We start from the raw sequence: 21,055 nt of genomic DNA on the forward strand, positions 1-21,055 counted from the left end.
CATTATTGTGACGCAGCAATATTGTTACCACTGCATTTTGGGAATTGTACTCATATGTATATATTTATATATTTATATAATTTCTATTTTGGTACACATACTATATAGTAATTTATGCTAAATTCCAGACAGTGCTTAGGGCTTATTGTCATTATCATATATTATACATGGGGCTCATTTTGGGCTGGGCATGGTGTTGCCTTGTTTTTAATTGTTTTTAACGCTTGTTAATTGGCTTAATAAAGAGATTTGGTATTTACTCTTGGTTTTTTGTACCAGTCATTTGGTAGATTATCCATTATTAATAGGGGGTGCCTCTTTGTCTTTACAAATTTATAGCTTTGCATTCAGGTCGATGACCTTGCCCCCCTTTTTCTGACACACTTGTGTAGTTATTTGCTGGTACTTACTGTATAATTATGTCTGCTCACCCCCTTTTTGTCTAAATCATTCTTTCTAAAATGGGGTCACTTGTGGGGTTCCTATACTGCCCTGGCATTTTAGGGGCCCTAAACCGTGAGGAGTAGTCTACAAAACAAATGCCTCAAAATGACCTGTGAATAGGACGTTGGGCCCCTTGGCGCACCTAGGCTGCAAAAAAGTGTCACACATGCGGTATCGCCGTACTCAGGAGAAGTAGTATAATGTGTTTTGTGGTGTATTTTTACACATACCCATGCTGGGTGGGAGAAATCTCTCTGTAAATGGACAATTGTGTGTAAAAAAAATCAAAAGATTGTCATTTACAGAGAGATTTCTCCCACCCAGCATGGGTATGTGTAAAAATAAACCACAAAACACATTATACTACTTCTCCTGAGTACGGCGGTACCACGTGTGGCACTTTTTTACACCCTAATTGCACTAAGGGGCCCAAAGTCCAATGAGTACCTTTAGGATTTCACAGGTCATTTTGCGACATTGTTGGTTTCAAGACTACTCCTCACGGTTTAGGGCCCCTAAAATGCCAGGGCAGTATAGGAACCCCACAAATGACCCCATTCTAGAAAGAAGACACCCAAAGTTAGGAGTATGGTGAGTTCTTAGAAGATTTTATTTTTTGTCACAAGTTAGCGGAAAATGACACTTTGTGAAAAAAAAACTATTAAAATCAATTTCCGCTAACTTGTGACAAAAATAAAATCTTCTATGAACTCACCATACTCCTAACGGAATACCTTGGGGTGTCTTCTTTCTAGAATGAGGTCATTAGTGGGGTTCTTATACTGCCCTGGCATTTTAGGAGCCCTAAACCGTGAGGAGTAGTCTTGAAACAAAAATGACCTGTGAAATCCTAAAGGTACTCATTGGACTTTGGGCCCCTTAGCGCAGTTAGGGTGCAAAAAAGTGCCACACGTGGTATCGCCGTACTCGGGAGAAGTAGTACAATGTGTTTTGGGGTGTATTTTTACACATACCCATGCTGGGTGGGAGAAATCTCTCTGTAAATGGACAATTGTGTGTAAAAAAAAATCAAAAGATTGTCATTTACAGAGATATTTCTCCCACCCAGCATGGGTATGTGTAAAAATACACCCCAAAACACATTATACTACTTCTCCCGAGTACGGTGATACCACATGTGTGGCACTTTTTTGCACCCTAACTGTGCTAAGGGGCCCAAAGTCCAATGAGTACCTTTAGGATTTCACAGGTCATTTTGCGGCATTTGATTTACAGACTACTCCTCATGGTTTAGGGCCCCTAAAATGCCAGGGCAGTATAGGAACCCCACAAATGACCCCATTTTAGAAAGAAGACACCCCAAGGTATTCTATTAGGACTATGGTGAGTTCATAGAAGATTTTATTTTTTGTCACAAGTTAGCGGAAAGTGACACTTTGTGAAAAAAACCAATAAAAATCAATTTCTGCTAACTTGTGACAAAAAATAAAATCTTCTATGAACTCACCATACTCCTAACGGAATACCTTGGGGAGTCTTCTTTCTAAAATGGGGTCATTTGCAGGGTTCCTATACTGCCCTGGCATTTTAGGGGCCCTAAACCGTGAGGAGTAGTCTTGAAACAAAAATGACCTGTGAAATCCTAAAGGTACTCATTGGACTTTGGGCCCCTTAGCACAGTTAGGGTGCAAAAAAGTGCCACACATGTGGTATCGCCTACTCGGGAGAAGTAGTATAATGTGTTTTGGGGTGTATTTTTACACATACCCATGCTGGATGGGAGAAATCTCTCTGTAAATGGACAATTGTGTGTAAAAAAAATCAAGAAATTGTCATTTACAGAGATATTTCTCCCACCCAGCATGGGTATGTGTAAAAATACACCTCAAAACACATTGTACTACTTCTCCTGAGTACGGCAATACCACATGTGTGGCACTTTTTTGCAGCCTAACTGCGCTAAGGGGTCCAAAGTCCAATGAGCACCTTTAGGCTTTACAGGGGTGCTTACAATTAGGCACCCCCAAAATGCCAGGACAGTAAACACACCCCACAAATGACCCCATTTTGGAAAGTAGACACTTCAAGGTATTCAAAGAGGTGAGTCCATGGCAGATTTCATTTTTTTTTGTCGCAAGTTAGAAGAAATGGAAACTTTTTTTTTTGTCACAAAGTGTCATTTTCCGCTTACTTGTGACAAAAAATAATATCTTCTATGAACTCACTATGCCTCTCAGTGAATACTTTGGGATGTCTTCTTTCCAAAATGGGGTCATTTGGGGGGTATTTATACTATCCTGGAATTCTAGCCCCTCATGAAACATGACAGGGGGTCAGAAAAGTCATAGATGCTTGAAAATGGGAAAATTCACTTTTTGCACCATAGTTTGTAAATGCTATAACTTTTACCCAAACCAATAAATATAGGCTGAATGGGTTTTTTTTCATCAAAAACATGTTTGTCCACATTTTTCGCGCTGCATGTATACAGAAATTTTACTTTATTTGAAAAATGTCAGCACAGAAAGTAAAAAAAAACATTTTTTTGCCAAAATTCATGTCTTTTTTGATGAATATAATAAAAAGTAAAAATCGCAGCAGCAATCAAGTAGCACCAAAAGAAAGCTTTATTAGTGACAAGAAAAGGAGGTAAAATTCATTTAGGTGGTAGGTTGTATGAGCGAGCAATAAACCATGAAAGCTGCAGTGGTCTGAATGGAAAAAAAGTGCCTGGTCCTTAACCTCCCTGGTGGTAAGCCCGAACCGGGCTATGCCGCCGGGAGGCACCTCTCAGGCCCCGCTGGGCCGATTTGCATAATTTTTTTTTGTTACACGCAGCTAGCACTTTGCTAGCTGCGTGTAACCTCCGATCGCCGCCGCTACCCGCCGATCCGCCGCTATACGCGTCGCCGCAGCCGCCCCCCCCCCCCCACCAGACCCCGTGCGCTGCCTGGCCGATCAGTGCCAGGCAGCGCCGTGGGGTGGATCGGATTCCCCTTTGACGTCACGACGTCGATGACGTCGGTGACGTCATCCCGCCCCGTCGCCATGACGACGGGGGAAGCCCTCCAAGAGATCCCGTTCTTTGAACGGGATCTCTTGATCTCCGATCACCGAAGGCGATCGGAGGGGCTGGGGGGATGCCGCTCAGCAGCGGCTATCATGTAGCGAGACATTGTCTCGCTACATGAAAAAGGAAAAAATAAATAAAAAAAAAACGTATTTGCTGCCCCCTGGCGGATTTTAATAAACCGCCAGGGAGGTTAAGGGGGTTAAAGCCCACGGTCCTCAAGTGGTTAATCACTCTTACTGTAAAGAACTCTTTTCTAAATAAATATCTAAAACGTTTTTCCTCCATGCGTAGATCATGTCCTTTAGTCCTTTGTGAAAGCTTAGGGGCAAAAAGCTCATCCACCAAGCTTCTATATTGCCCTCTGATGTATTTATACATGTTAATTATCTAATTAACCCTTCGAAGCCGTCTTTTCTCCAGACTAAATAAATTCAGTTTATCTAACCTTTCTAAGTAAGTGAGACCTTCCATCCCACGTATCAATTTTGTTGCTCGTCTCTGCACCTGCTCTAAAACTGCAATATATTTCCTGTAATGTGGTCCCCAGAACTGAATTCCATATTCCAGATGTGGCCTTACTAGAGAGTTAAACGGGCAATATTATGCTAGCATCTCGAGTTTTTATTTCCCTTTTAATGCATCCCAAAATTGTATTAGCTTTAGCTGCAGCGGCTTGGCATTGAATATAATTATTTAACTTGTTGTCTATGAGTACTCCTAAGTCCTTCTCCAAGTTTGATTTTCCCATCTGTATTCCGTTTGTTTTGTATGGTGCTAGGTCATACCATTGGTATGACCAAAATGCATGACTTTACATTTTTCAACATTGAATTTCATCTGCCACTTATGTGCCCATATAGCCATCCTTTCCAGATCCTGTTGCAATGTGTCACTATATTCCTGTGAGTTGATGATTCTGCACAATATTGTATCATCTGCAAAAATAGCAACATTGCTTTCTACTGCATCTACTAGAATCATTAATAAATACATTGAAAAGCACTGGATCCAGTACTGACCCCTGTGGGACCCCACTGCTAACAGTCACCCATTTTGAATAAGATTCATTGACCACAACTCTTTGTTTTCTGTCCATTAGCCAGTTCCCTATCCATGCACACAGACTCTTCCCCAGTCCTTGCATCCTCAACTTTTGCACCAGACTTTTGTGGGGAACAGTGTCAACAGCCTTTGCAAAGTCCAAGTATATCACATCTACAGCATTCCCAATATCCACATTAGCGTTCACTACCTCATAAAAGCTGAGCATGTTAGTCAAACAGGACACGTCTTTAGTAAACCCATGCTGATGCTGAGAAATAAGATTATTTTCTACTATGAAGTATAGTACTCCCTCAAATAGTTTGCACACAACTGACGTTTACATGCTGAAATAAGCAATTTTTTATCTGCTAACTCCCTGCATGATCAGTTCCAGTCTGGCTTTCGCTCTAACCATTCCACAGAAAAAATACCTTACTAACATGGCCAACGATTTTCTTATTGCTAAATCTTATTGCTAAATCCAAAACTAAATTCTCCATACTCACCCTTCTTGATCTTCTCAACAGATACTTTCATCTATAGGTATAAAGGGCCTCGCTTTCTCCTGGATATCTCTCTGGAAGTACTTTTACAATCTTTTACATGGATCAGATCTCATCTCCCCATCCATTATCTATGAGGGTACTTCAAGACTCCTTGCCCCCCTCCTCTTTTCCATGTACGAGCAGGGTCTTGGCAACTTAATCAACTCATTTGGTTTTCAATACCACTTATACACAACTGTACCTCTCAGCCCCAGACCTTAACTCCCTCCTCATGCATGTTCCTGACTACTTGTCTAATCATTTTTCCACAGTCTCTGTCCACCTCTCTGCCCGATATAACAATAAATGTTAACACCTCTATTACTACAGTTCCCAAAGCACAGAGCTTAGGGGAAATATTTGACTCATCTCTTTTTTTTCCCTAACCAGCTCCTGTCATCTCCAATTCAAAAAACATATCTCACTTCAGACCTTTTCTCACTCAGGACACAACTAAAATGTTAATACATGCTCTTATAATATATGTCTGCACTATTGTAACATACTACTTTGTGGACTACCAACTAGCAGACTGGCACTGCTCCAATCTGTACTGAATTCAACTGCTCGACTCATTCATCATTCTTCTCACTCTTCCTCTGCTGCTCCTCTCTGTCAAGCTCTTCATTGGCCACCAATTAACCAGAAGATCCAGCTCAAACTCTTAACCCTAACCTACAAAGCTCTCCACAATCTCCCTCCTTAAAGTGGATTCGAGATGAAAAACGAACTATGACAAGTAACTTGTCTATATATCTTATCTAAAGTTTAGATAGTTTACACAGCAAATCTAGCTACAAACAGCTTCAACAGTTTCATGTTTATTTATTCCTGTGATACAATGACAGCGGCCATGTTTGTTTGTTACATTACACACAGGCAAGCTGCAACTGCATCTCCAGCCCTCAGCTCACTCCCCTCTCCTGCTCCCTCCTCCCCTCCCCTCTGCCTCTGAAATCTATGGCTAGTAACCTCCTCCTCCTGCCCAGACTGAGCTCCCATAAGCCCTTGCTACATGGAGTGCCAAGGCACTATGAGCTGTGGGCGAGGCTTGTTTAGTTTATAGGGAATTAAGAGTATTAAAACATAAAAAAAAGTATTTGGCTTGAGGAATGCCCTATAAACTATATGTAAGGAACACAATTATGCAATGAGTAAAAGTTTATCTCGGATCCACTTTAATACATCTCCTAGTTTCACTCACTAGTTTTTACCAACCCAATCGTAATCTCAGATCTGCACAAGACCTCCATTTGTCCTCCTCTAGAATCACCTCCTCCTAGCATTTATGTATACAAGATTTTGCACGTGCTTCACCCCTCCTGTGGAAACATCTGGCACAACACACATCCGTCACTTTTCAACTTTTGATATCTGTAAACGCGCCCTCAAAACTCACTTTTTCCGTCAAACATATGCTCTGCCTTTGGCCATTTCCCCTTTGACCTCTGGCCAAGTATAATCCTACTAGATGTAGTAGTAGGTATGAATATTGTATGCTACCGTTTCTTACTGTGTACAGGAAATATGTTGGCACTTTTTAAAATCAATCCCATATAAATAAAACCCCTGTGTCTCTGCGTCCTGTCCGTGTGTGTATCCCTGCGTCCAGACTTGACAGTTTGCTGTCTGAGAACCTCATTGCATTGTGGGAAACAGCTTTTTCCCACTGCCAAGCAAGCAACATCTCCCTGTGTGCATATACTTTGGACAGTGGTGGGAGACGGGTGAGCAGGAATGTATCGGTATGCGAGTTGCTGGGTTTAGCAGCCGTGCCCTAGCTCCCGTTTAACGGACGGGCCTTTTTTACTAATAATAATAAAATGCTATAATCAAGCTGAAAAAGTGATTGTAATTCTTGAATTGAAAATAAATTTAAAAAAAATTGTATGGTGTGTGGCCTCCCTTAGAGTGACCACTCAAAAGTGAACAGTGATTGACTGCCGTGCCATATAACATACAGCAGTGAAAAGCGTACCTTGTCTTTTCAACATCTGGTAGGCATCCTTTATCTTGTTTTCTTCAGGAAGCGCTACTGTCCAACTATATAGCAGGCCCACTACTTTACTCTTTACTTTTTCAGATACTCTGTCCCCCAAGTACTGAAAACAAGAAATATTTAATTAAGAAAACAGTACAAGATGTCTTCATAACAAAACAAGCTATGTGTGTTTCAAGTTTTTTTTTTTATTTTATACCTTCAACAGTTATTGTTTGTCAACCTTGACACACCTATGAGTTTACTGTTTAAAGAATACAAGGTTTCTCCACAGTGAAAAGGTTTAACAACTATAAAATATGCAAATAGTGCTGGTATGTATTTACTCCAGGTAACTATCGTAACTGATCAGAGCTGGCCAAAGTCTTCCAGCACCCAAGGCAGAGACACCAAAGTGCGCCCCTCCATCCCTAATTGCTAGTAGACTAAGAGGCGCCCCAGGGCCCCCAACGTTATCTGGCTTGCAGTCACTGCCATGTATCCCCTTTTCTTATTTCTCTCTGCTTCAAACACAATAGAGGAATGAGTGAGATGTGCGCCCCCTCCTACACTGCACCGAGGCTGGAGCTTCTCCCGCCTCTACCCCGGCTTGCCCCTATAAATGATACAAATCCCAGGCAATATTGGATGTTATCAGAAACATATTAGTAGACTACACACCATGCCCTCCTCTAAAACTCTAAACCAAATGAAATTAAAATTTATAAGGAGGAGAAAACAACCAAATTATCTACTACTTCTTTTATGCAACCGTTTCAAAGGACTTCTTGGTATTTATAAGAGGAAAAAAAAATGTCTAGATCATGAGGATCTCGGAATGTAGTGCAATTTCCCTCTTAGTAGAATGTTTTCATAAGAACTCAAACCCATCTAATTAATTGACTTATGCATGTCAAACTGTTCTGCTAATTCTTTTTACATCTGCAGACTAAGGGCTGGTGCACACCAGAGTGGTTCTGGAGCGTTTTTAAAAACGCTAGCTGTTTGAAAACAGCTTGGGTAATGTATTCCAATGGGATGGTGTACACCAGAGCGGTTCGTTTTTTCCACAAACGCAAACTCGGGGGGTGCAGCATTTTTTAGATTTCTGAGGCGTTTCTGCCTCAATGTTAAAATATAGGAAAGTGGAAAACCGCTCTGAAAAACGCTAGATCAGAGCGGTTTTCCAGGCGTTTTTGTTACATAAGCTGTTCAGTTACAGCTTTACTGTAACAATATATGAAATCTGCTACACAAAAACACTCCAGAAAATGCCAGGCATGTTTAGAAAACCTCTCTAAACATGCCTAGGAATCGATCTGAAAATCTGCTTCAAAAACCTCTAGCATTAGCAGATCTGCTAGAGGTTTTTGGTGTGTACTAGCCCTAAGGGTGCAGCCACATTGGGGTTGATTTACTATAACAAAGAGTGTGCCTTATCAGAGTTAACATGTCTTATCAGAGTTAAACCTGCCTTATCAGAATTAACACAATGAGCGCTACGAACGTATGCCTGCTAATTGGCAATGACGAGAGCTTCACTCGTCCTGCCCTGAGCCCCTGCGGGTCCAATCACTTTAAGGGACATTATACCCGCACTTTGATTGGCCCAATAGGCTGCCTGTCAAGTTTCCTGTCAAGTGACAGGCAGCCTATTGGGCTAATCAAAGTGCAGGGATAAGGTCCTTTAAAGTGATTGGACCCGTAGGGGCTAAGGGCAGGACAAGTGGAGCTCTTGTCATGCTTGCTTCCCCCATTTTTAATATTTGTGTCAGCGCCGGTAATCTTTCAGCATTCTATTAGCAAATAGTGTACCTATGCAGAATGTGATTTTATTTATGCAAATGAGGCAGTTAAAGGGAAGGTTCAAGCAAAATAAAAAAAATTAGTTTCACTTACCTGGGGCTTCTACCAGCCCCATGCAGCCATCCTGTGCCCTTGTAGCCACTCACTGCTGCTCCAGTCCCCCGCTGGCAGCTTGCCGACCTCGGAGGTCGGCGGGACGCATTGCGTACATTTTTACGCATTCCCGCTAGTGCAGGAACATTAACACATACATTTTTACGCGTTACGGGTTCAATGCGTAAATTTTTACGCATTGAACCAGTAATGCGTAAAAATGTATGTGTTAATGTTCCTGCACTAGTGGGAATGCGTAAAAATGTACGCAATGTGTCCCGCCGACCTCCGAGGTCGGCAAGCTGCCAGCGGGGGACTGGAGCAGCAGTGAGTGACTACGAGGGCACAGGATGGCTGCATGGGGCTGGTAGAAGCCCCAGGTAAGTGAAACTCATTTTTTTATTTTGCTTGGGCATTCCCTTTAAACTGCAGTGAAATGCAGCTGTCCTGTGTAGTAAACAGAATCCAAAACACTTCTATTTGACTGAGAAAATACTGCTGATAACAGGGCTGTAACATTCAAACAGCTACAATTTATTTTGTATTGCAGCAGAATTAAGCAGATTTTATCTCAGACTGTCAAGGTTGTTACTTAGAATATAGTCTTTAGAAATTCAGCTTAAAAACATGATATTGTAATAAGCTTACCTTCCAGCAGCAGGTCCCGCGACGTCTCCAACGGGGGCCATGCTGCTGGCGAGTCTCCCACGCCGACATCTTCCGGTGGCATCCTCGGTCTCCGCGCGGCTGTTAGTCCCAGTGCACGCATGCGCAATGCATCCAAACGGGCACACGCGAGACCTGAAAGGTCTTATACATTAAGGAGGCAGGTTTGAGCAAACGTCAGTGGTGAAGTCAATTTGAGACATCACCAAACAGGAGCTGCTGCTAAATGGGGAGTGTTTTTTGGGGAATTTGTAATCTGTATATAAGGCCAGAGTTCTCAGTCGCTCACTGGCCTTGATACTAATCAATTCGCTGGTTCTTGGCCTAGCTAGCTGTATTCTGAGATACATTAATATATTGTGTAGACGCACAATACATTTGTACTCTAGTCAGTCAATATTGTACTTGTAGTTATATATTTTGTAATTTATTCGTAATATTCTAGTAATATTGCAGTAACATCTATTGTATATTTATCTGTGTACCGACCTTTTGCCTGCCTCTTGACCTCGCTCTAGTCTGATCCTTCTATACCGCTGCCATCTGATACACGTGTTTAACTCGGCCTGTCCCTGACATTCCTTACAATACGACAGACATCTGACTTATGTGTATGACTCTGCTTGTTTATTGACTACGATTTTGCTTAGCTACTCTGTACCTTAATATCTCTGCATGACTTCGGCTTAGACCTGACTAATCTTTGCATTGTATTTGCTATGTTACCTGTTCATGCTCCGGCGTGATATTATCAAGGCCCATTAAAAAGTATTATGAAGGAATTGCGAGAACAGATTCGGACACTCGCAGGTGCTGTCAATCACTTCACTGAGCAAATGGCCACTCAGCAAACGCAGATAACTCCGTTATCCAACACGCTTGCTCAGATAAATATACCAGCGAATGTTAATGTTCAGCAGTCTCCTCCACCGGCTCTTGTTCCCACCATTATTGAGCCCAAAATGCCACGACCTTCAAAAATTTTCAGGTTCCCGTTCTGACTTTAGTAACTTCCGTAACCGTTGTATGTCATACTTTGAGGTTAGGTCTAGGTCCTCTGGTACAGAATCCCAGGAAATTACTCTGGTCAAAACATTACTGCAGGGGACTCTCAAATTTGGGCATACGGGTTAAGTCCTGAAGACGTAGCTCTTTCTTCTGTGGAAAGTTTATTCAATACTATGGCTACTATATACGCTGACCCAGATATTACAGCTACGGCTACTCGTAAGTTGCGAGACTTACATCAGGGAAGGCATACTAATGAGGAGTATGCGGCCGAGTTTAGAAAATGGTCGGTATCCGTCAAGTGGGGTGAGGCAGCACTCCTCAACCAGTTTCTCTTTGGTTTAGCTGACTCTGTAAATGATATGCTTATGAGCCATCCTGAACCCAGAACTTTGGAGGATGCCATCTCCCTGGCCATAAGGGTTGACAGACGAATCAGACACAGACGTAAGAACAAAGTCTATTATGTCTCAGGGAACCTTAGGACAGGTAGCACATCCTCCAGTGAACAACCGATGCAACTGGGCTTCTCGTGACTTTCACCCGCAGAGAAGCTCAGAAGAAGGCAGACAGGCCTCTGTATGTATTGTGGTGAAAAGGGTCACTTTGCCCAGACTTGTTCTGCAAAAGGGAAAGGCTCCGGAAAACTCCAGCGCCTAGGTGAAGTTGGGGAACTTCACCTGGGCGGGGCCAATTATTCCCTTAAAAATAAAGAAAATTATTTAACCAGTCACCATACATTGGGGCAATGATTTGTTTCAAACCGAACCCTTTATTGATGCAGGTGCGTCAGGGAATTTTATAGATTCCACTTTTGCAGCCAACCTGGGTATTCCAGCTCTCACTTTGCAGAACAAACTATGTTACGGCCATAGAGGATACCCCTTTGCAGATCAAGCAACCCATATCCATCACACCTCAGATTTCATTACAGGTTGGGGCTTTACATTATGAGAAAATCCAGTTGTATGTGTTCAGAATGCCTTCTAGTCCTCTCGTGCTGGGGTTGCCTTGGTTGCAGAGACATAATCCCCATATTGATTGGTGTTCGGGACAACTTACTGGTTGGTCACAGCATTGTCAGGATGTATGTTTAAGGGGGATTCCTCTCCTCAGCCTAGGGGTCAAACAAGTAACATTACCACCACCTTACAAGGATTTCTCTGATGTGTTTTCTCCTCAATCAGCCGATAAACTACCACCACACAGATCTTACGATTGTCCCATTCATTTGTTACCCGGTACTATGCCCCAGCGAGGGCACCTCTACAACCTCACAGGCCCTGAAAAACTTCACGATGAAGGAATACGTCAAAGAAAACTTAGAGAAAGGGTTTATCAGACCATTCACTTCAGCAGCCAGTGCCGTTTTTTTCTTTGTGGAGAAAAAAGATGGAGGGTTGCGCCCCTGTATTGATTACAGGGGTCTGAACAAAATCACTATTAAGAATAGGTATCCGTTACCTTTGACGATTGACGATCTGTTTGCACAGGTTTCAGGAGCAAAATTGTTCTCTAAGTTAGATTTGCGAGGGGCATACAATCTGATTAGGATTCGTCAGGGAGACAAGTGGAAGACAGCCTTCAATACCCAGGACGGGCATTACGAATATTTAGTGATGCCTTTTGGCTTATGTAACGCACCAGCTGTCTTCCAGGATTTTGTAAACAATGTCTTTAGATATTTATTAGGGAGATTTGTAGTCGTTTATTTAGACGACATTCTAATATACTGTAATTTTTTGTCTGAACATCGGAGACATGTGAGACTTGTATTACAAAAACTGAGGGAGAAGTCATTACAGGGAGTGCAGAATTATTAGGCAAATGAGTATTTTGACCACATCATCCTCTTTATGCATGTTGTCTTACTCCAAGCTGTATAGGCTCGAAAGCCTACTACCAATTAAAAATATTAGGTGATGTGCATCTCTGTAATGAGAAGGGGTGTGGTCTAATGACATCAACACCCTATATCAGGTGTACATAATTATTAGGCAACTTCCTTTCCTTTGGCAAAATGGGTCAAAAGAAAGACTTGACAGGCTCACAAAAGTCAAAAATGGTGAGATATCTTGCAGAGGGATGCAGCACTCTTAAAATTGCAAAGCTTCTGAAGCGTGATCATCGAACAATCAAGCGTTTCATTCAAAATAGTCAACAGGGTCGCAAGAAGCGTGTGGAAAAACCGAGGCGCAAAATAACTGCCCATGAACTAAAAAAAAGTCAAGCGTGCAGCTGCCAAGATGCCACTTGCCACCAGTTTGGCCATATTTCAGAGCTGCAACATCACTGGAGTGCCCAAAAGCACAAAGTGTGCAATACTCAGAGACATGGCCAAGGTAAGAAAGGCCGAAAGACGACCACCACTGAACAAGACACACAAGCTAAAAAGTCAAGACTGGGCCAAGAAATATCCCAAGACTGATTTTTCTAAGGTTTTATGGACTGATGAAATGAGAGTGAGTCTTGATGGGCCCGTGGCTGTATTGGTAAAGGGCAGAGAGCTCCAGTCCGACTCAGACGCCAGCAAGGCAGAGGTGGAGTACTGGTTTGGGCTGGTATCATCAAAGATGAGCTTGTGGGGCCTTTTCGGGTTGAGGATGGAGTCAAGCTCAACTCCCAGTCCTACTGCCAGTTTCTGGAAGACACCTTTTTCAAGCAGTGGTACAGGAAGAAGTCTGCATCCTTCAAGAAAAACATGATTTTCATGCAGGACAATGCTCCATCACACGCGTCCAAGTACTCCACAGCGTGGCTGGCAAGAAAGGGTATAGAAGAAGAAAAACTAATGACATGGCCTCCTTGTTCACCTGATCTGAACCCCATTGAGAACCTGTGGTCCATCATAAAATGTGAGATTTGCAAGGAGGGAAAACAGTACACCTCTCTGAAAAGTGTCTGCGAGGCTGTGGTTGCTGCTGCACGCAATGTTGATGGTAAACAGATCAAAATACTGACAGAATCCATGGATGGCAGGTTTTTGAGTGTCTTTGCAAAGAAAGGTGGCTATATTGGTCACTGATTTGTTTTTGTTTTGTTTTTGAATGTCAGAAATGTATATTTGTGATTGTTGAGATGTTATATTGGTTTCACTGGTAAAAATAAATAATTGAAATGGGTATAGATTTGTTTTTTGTTAAGTTGCCTAATAATTATGCACAGTAATAGTCACCTGCACACACAGATATCACCCTAAAATAGCTAAAACTAAAAACAAACTAAAAACTACTTTCAGAAATATTCAGCTTTGATATTAATGAGTTTTTTGGGTTCATTAAGAACATGGTTGTTGTTCAATAATAAAATTATTCCTCAAAAATACAACTTGCCTAATAATTCTGCACTCCCTGTATTTGCTAAATTTGAGAAGTGTCTATTCGAGGTTACACAGGTTACTTTCCTTGGTTACGTCATTTCTGATACTGGCCTGTCCATGGATGAAAAGAAATTATCAGCAGTTCAGGACTGGCCTCCACCCAAAGGCCTCAAGGCCATCCAACGATTCATAGGGTTTGCTAATTACTACCACAGGTTCATTAAAAATGTCTCCTCTTTGGTTGCACCATTGACCGATTTAACCAAAAAGGATGCAGATCCAGTCAATTGGTCACCCCAGGCTTATAAAGCATTCTCTGATCTCAAGAATGCTTTCTGCTCGGCTCATGTCCTCACCCATGCTAACGTAAATCTACCTTTCATAGTTGAGGTGGATGCTTCTGATCTAGGGGTAGGAGCTGTGCTTTCCCAGTTTTCCGACCGCCCAGAACGGTTGCATCCTTGTGCCTTCTTTTCTAGGAAGTTTTCCTCTGCTAAACATCATTACGAACTAGGCAACCGTGAACCCTTGGCAGTAAAAATGGCTTTCGAGGAGTGGAGGCTCTGGATGGAAGGAGCGGTTCATCCTATAACAGTGTACACAGATCACAAAAACTTAGAATATATTGAGGGGGCTAAAAGGCTTAACCCCAGACAGGCTCGATGGGCACTAGTCATTTCCCGTTTTAATTTTGTGATAACGTACAAACCCGGGTCCAAAAATGTTAAGGCTGACGCCTTTTCAAGAACTTTTGAACCTGAGACATTGCAGGGTGCAGTTCCTAAAAGTATTGTGCCCGCACAATGTGTTCTGGCCGCCACTCGCACCCAGGAGTTTTCTGATTTATACGATTCCTTGCAGTCATTTCAACCAGGTAGTTGTCGAGATTTCCATATGGCGGGATATCATTTTTCCAATAAACTGAACTGTGTATGATCAGATACACATAGACCTAATAATTTCCTTTCCTTAGGTTACAGAAGACAAAGACTTCTTAATGTAGGGTGATTATAGGTTAACATATACATTGATCATTGAGAAAGGCAGAGCATATTTTAATATGGCGATGTAATATTGCCATGCAAGGCTGACTTGTATGTGTCTCTAAAGGAAGGTCAGATGTTGAACAACAGGCAGTCAGCTGATGTGCTATTTGCAATGGGTAATCCCATTCACCTTACTGGGAACAATGATATCAGACCATTCTTTGTTTTAGGTCAAAACACTTGACAAGATAGCAAACAAGAGGAGTCTGAGTGACAATAGTGTGTTTAAAAATGGACTAATATCTGTATACAATGGCTCAAACCTGGCTACATTGAATGTGAAACCAAAACCCATGCAAGGTTTCTATGCAATATTTGTGTTTCCAAAGTCCAGACACAAACACAAGGCTTAGGAAATACCTTTATTTTTCTTATAGCTGGGCAAACCAGTAACAATATGAAAATGTTATTGAAAATGTATACGTGTTAATATAAAGATTCCCTGAATGAATATATCCAGAATGGTATAGAAATGTTATATGGTTACCAGTGTTGTATATTAAACAATAATGTTAGAGATATAAAACCATGCTAACAAAAACAATGTTTTATATAAGGAAACATGGTGGTTTTCAATATGTCACTATGATTTTGGATAAAATCAAATCTATCTTGGATATGATAGAAGAGGTAACTGTATCCTGAATAATAACCAATGATCCCATCCAGATCAGCTATCCATAGAGGAATTATAACATTGATTTATTCACTGTTGGGTTATAATAAAACATGATTTTTGTTTTTAGTTTGCCAAATATCCCAGTAAGTCTGTGATTAGTTAGCCAACAGCACCTACAAAGGGTGAAAGCCAGTATTACACTTGGGTTAAAGATTAGTCACAGAAAGCTCCCATTGGTCACTCCCACTGCCCAGTGATAGGCTAGAAGATTTAATCTCCTGGGCAGGACCATAGGTAGTGAGGGGAATAAGATGAGAGGGGTCATTCAATGAGAGAGGGATGAGACCATCAGGAGATCTGAGCAGACCAGGACATAGAGGATTCATGCCATCTGAACGCAACCACGCCTAAGAGGAACACGCCCAGAGGCCATCTTGGTGACTATACTTGAACCCAGTTCTGATTTTCTTGTTAGTTAGACGGCTTATTACAGCGCAGAATATCTGAACATATGATGTATTGATTGAATTTCATTGGTTGATATTTTAAAAAGGGGTGAGCTTTTCCAAAGTTGCAAGTTGGAAACAACTCACCTAAGTTCTACCATATGTTCATTGATAACTGGCTGTTTAACTCAGTTTTGGATAAAAGCGCTAGATACTTTAAGCTACCTCCTCTAGATATTTTGATACTTTGCCGCAGCATGTGCAAGCCACACCTAGCCAAATTTAGGACGACTCAATAGATATCTTATTCCAAAAATATATGTATTTTACCCGCTTGCTCTGTGTAGTATCACAGGCCAGCGGAGGTTAAAGTATAGACAGTGGGAAAATTCCTGTCATTTATAGTTGATTGCATAGCGATTGTGGGGCAACGCCCAGTCGTCAGATCCACTGAGTCATCCTAAATTTGTTATATTGAATGGTATAGCTGACATCAGCCAGTTTATTTTGGATAGCGCATTTTTGATTTTGGACTGCGCAATTTTGATTTTTGATAGCCACCATTTTGTTTTTGATAGCCACCATTTTGTTTTTGATAGCAGCCATTTTGATTTTGATAACAGCCATTTTGTTGTCGTTCAATTCATCCATTTTGTCTCCAGAGACCCTGTGGTAAATTGAGTAACAGGGCCGACGGCCATATTTGATGAGTCATATCTCTGCACTGTATTTGAGTTGACTGCTAATTGGTTTAAGCCTTTTGTATTGGTGAATAAGTATAATAACATTTTGATGTTTTACTGAAATTATTATCCAGCTCATTGCTTATTATAAGAATGACCTTATGAGTTTTGTTATATATCAAAAGTGCAATTTTATATTGTTTTGATATTGTAATATTTATTCGATATTAAATTGATATTTTTATAAATTGGTCCACATTTATTTGCATGTTTAAACCAGTACTGTAAAACCTCGGAAAACGAGCTCACACAGTTAGGCGTGTGTTTGTATCTTTAGCTCCTCCTATTTTCCCAGGAGCATTACATTTACATTTTTGATTTTATATTTATTTTTAAACAAGTTATACAAACATTGACAAAACGCCCGACATAAGATTGGAGGCCCCAGCGAGATCCGTTTACTTTCCATTACTGGTTTAAACAGTGTAAAAACGTTTTATTGAGCTGGTTTTATTGCATTGGCTATTGAATCATGAGTGCTACAGGTAGTGATTCAGAACTGCATTTGGAACAGACGTTCCGAAAAATTGTGGAATTTATATTTATACAACTGAAATATAATGAGGAAGTAGATGAATGGATAAGCGGAATGAGGAAAAGTATAAAACAGGAAGCTGATCATATATTTCAATCTAAGGGTCTGGTGGATCATTATCTTTCATGTATGACCACAATAACCTCGGATTCCGAACTGAAGAAGAGGTTGTTAGGCGCCCTACCCTCTGTTCTATATGGGTTATTAGAGGTAGATATCCTTGCACAGTCTAGAAAAAAAGAGATTGTACAGTTGAGATCCCAATTGCAAGGAACAGAGGGAGACGTCCAATCATTGAACTCCCAGTTACGGGATGTGGAATCAGATCTTCAAATTATAAGGGCTGATAGAGACCAATTAATGATTAATATTTCAGACAGGGAGGTAGCGATCAAAAGTCTGGAAAGAGACGCCGAACGGAATCGTGAAGCGCATCGCAGACTTAAACAGGATTTTGAAGAACTACAACAGCAGTACTTCAAAATCCAACAGGCAGGTAGACTCGATAGATCATCCAGCCCTTGCCCGCCAATACTCACTCCATATGACCTAAAATGGCAAGGCATGTTGGATCGTATGGAGACGGTATGTAAGACTATGAATACCATAATCGATGACAGTACAAGGGTCCCTAAAGATCAACATTTGGATTCCTCTCCAGAGAGAGATATGCAAATGAGGGCCCCTAGGCATGATGATTCCCATAAAGGTCACGACTCCCTTGCTGATATTGATTCAGATGAATTGGAGGCTGATGAGAGAAAGCGAGAATCCAGCCCTATCCCAAGAAGGGGGAAAGGTACGTATAGGGGGGAGTCAAATAGGGGAAATAATCAGTACCCCCAAGAAAAACAGAGCTCGGCCAGCATCATAAAATTCTTAAACACCGCTGTGCCAAAGTTCACTAAAAAGGGTTCAGCGCAAATAGCATCCCACATAGAGTTGTATGAATCCACTATGGACTCTTTAAATCTGTCTGAAGCAGACAAAATCAGATTTCTCCCATGGGTTTTTGATGACAGATACCGCCACCATTTCACCTCATTTAAGGAGCGAGGTATCATTAGATGGCAAGCAGTTTCACACGAAGTGAAGCTGGAGTTTGGGCCGTATCGCACTATCTCAGAAGCAAAACGAGATGTGTATCGACTTACTTGTCGACCCGATCAGAGCCCCCGAGAATTCCTTTCTGTGCTAAAAAACTCTTACAGTTTGGCATATCGGAATCCTAACTGGGAGTCTCTTGATTTTAAACAGGCATATTACGATGCATTGCCTACCCAAATAAAGTTAAGCATGGCCAATGAGTTAGACTTCGGAAACTCCCTAGAGAAAATGGTTACCTCAGCGACACTGCTGTTCAACATCAGTGGGAGTTCCAACGTAAGTGGGAGGAACACCAGAAAGTACCCAGAGCACAGAGTAGAAGAAACCAAAGTGAAAGCGGACCTAAACCTTGAATCCCAACAGAAGAAAATACCTCCTGCAAAAGTACCTATCCAGCAGGGCCAAAGACAGCAACAAAACCCTAATCAAAACAGACCACAAAATCCTAAAGGGTCAGATAGGGATAGCTCAGGTTCTGAGAACCAGGTCTACCGTCCTCGGTTCAATCGCAGGTATCAAGGATACCAGGGTTACCAAGGAAACCAGGGTGGTCAAAGGTATAGAGGTTACCAGGGATATAGAGAACCCCAGGGGTACAGACGTCCCCAAAGATATAGACAATGGGATAACCGACCCAGGCAGCAGTGGGAAAGGAGACAGCACCCACCTAATTCACCTAGGGGTAGATCACCACCTAACTCACCTAGGAGTGGATCACCCGCAGGGAACAGATATGATCCCAGGAACCAGAACCCTCGCCGACCTAATAGGTTTGATCAGCTGGTTGATCAAGTGAACAAATTGAGTGACATGATGGGTAAGTTGGCTCAGGGATCTGCAGGAAGACAGCATGAGGATTTTTTAGCTGGGGAGGCAGGGCCCAGCTCTGCCAACTAAAGGAAACCGAGACAAATCACTATACGGAAATGGATATGGCAATACTAAATACGAGTAATGAAAATGATGTGCAATGTACCGACCTATCCCAGGTCGAGGAAGGGAAGTCTAATGTTCTTGATATTTCAACACAAATATGTGATATTGTGTCATTTGAGCCAGAGCATGAAGTACCCTCTGTTCAGATTGTCCCAGTGGTAGAATCCATGGGAACCCAAATGCCTTGCAGGCGGAATCAGGAGGAACAAGTTCCTAATACCCTGACGCTGCAGAGAAATCATTCTCTGAAGCAACAAATGGAAAAACATTCCAATTTTCTTTGCAATCTTGAACAGGTAGATGGCCGGTATTTTATCGATACCCATCTACAAGATGGATGTATCGGACCGATCCCAGGTTTACTGGATACCGGTTCCCAGGTCACTATTCTGTCTTTTAACTATTACCAGCAGATCTTGGATTCATCACAAAGGAAGCCAAGATTAAAAGCCTTTGACGGTGCGCTGATAAGCGTTGGTGGTAATAGTTTACAAGTAAAAGGCACATCCTGGCTGACATATAAGATTGGTAAAAAGGTCATTAAACATCCAACTTTGATTGTTGATCTTCCATATGATAGATTGATCATTGGAATCGATCTGCTCAAACGACTAAATTCCATAATTGACTTCATAAATGAAGCAATATGGGCTCAAGTCAATACTCCAATTGATTTTGAGCGCTCCAGCAATGCACAGTCGCAACGTAGCTGCCATATGATTGAGGAAAGGCCTAACTCTGTTGAAATCCATTTCCGGAACAGTCAGATACCAGAAGTCACGATCCTGAAAAACGGTAAACCCGAGGAAAATGCTAACACTGCTTTTCACATCATAAATATCCGAAAGGATAAGATTGAAAAGATAGTCCTTGAAGAGGATGTGTTAACTATTTCCTTTAAAGGGGGAAACCAGGAAGTGGCAGGCAGAACCAAGCATACACAGGCATTGGTTGAAATCGAGAAAATCAATGATACTGTGCTGGTTCCCGTGCAGGTAAATAATATTGCTCGGGTAAAATATGCCAAGTTGGATCTCAAATCCGAGGCCAGCTACATAAGCCTAGGACTGCTGAAGCAGGTAACAGACCCTCAGGTAATCAAATTTATTTCCACACAGGAATGGATCCACGATCTGGATAACGATAACCAGAGTCATAATGTGATTGCAAAATGCATTTTATCTGTGTCTCTAGGAAACAAATCTGCAAAACATGTCTTCAATGTGTTAAAGGAGCCACAGTACCAAATGTACTTAGGAAACGACATTATTCACCGATTTGCCATACAGGTTGATCTGGTCAATAATGTTCTGTGGTCCAAATTATCCGGAAACCCAGAGGAATTCCAGGATAGAGAACAAGCCTTGAGATGGGGACAGCGAATACCATATGCAGTGGATATCACTGTCGCTGAAAAAGTAAAAATCCCTGAAGGTTGCAAATCATTTCTTTTACCCATTCAAGTAAAGAAGGGTCAAAAGATGAGAAATGCAGATGCCTTGATTTGTTTATCCAATCGGATGCAACAATTGGGGTTGAAGGTAAAACCAATTCCCCTAATAAATATTCATCAGGAACCATTATATATGGTCATGCAAAACATGAGCCCTCATAGTATCACGTTACAGGAGGATACAATGATTGGCTTAGCCATTGACTCAGAATATTACACTTTTGGATTCCAAA

The 21,055-nt window shown here is 41.6% G+C and overlaps 1 protein-coding gene across 2 annotated transcripts in view; it reads right to left on the reverse strand.

Annotated features, from left to right (window-relative positions):
- The window catches only part of GGA3 (golgi associated, gamma adaptin ear containing, ARF binding protein 3), a 257,926-nt gene that overhangs the window by 131,030 nt on the left and 105,841 nt on the right, over positions 1 to 21,055 (reverse strand). For both annotated transcript variants that reach the window (XM_068261937.1, XM_068261936.1), the window contains exon 5: positions 7,046 to 7,169. In XM_068261937.1, the coding sequence (XP_068118038.1) occupies positions 7,046 to 7,169 (124 nt within the window). The remainder of the gene's footprint in view (positions 1 to 7,045; positions 7,170 to 21,055) is intronic.

The sequence above is a fragment of the Hyperolius riggenbachi genome, chromosome 12 (assembly GCF_040937935.1).
Source record: "Hyperolius riggenbachi isolate aHypRig1 chromosome 12, aHypRig1.pri, whole genome shotgun sequence".
Classification (NCBI taxonomy): domain Eukaryota; kingdom Metazoa; phylum Chordata; class Amphibia; order Anura; family Hyperoliidae; genus Hyperolius; species Hyperolius riggenbachi.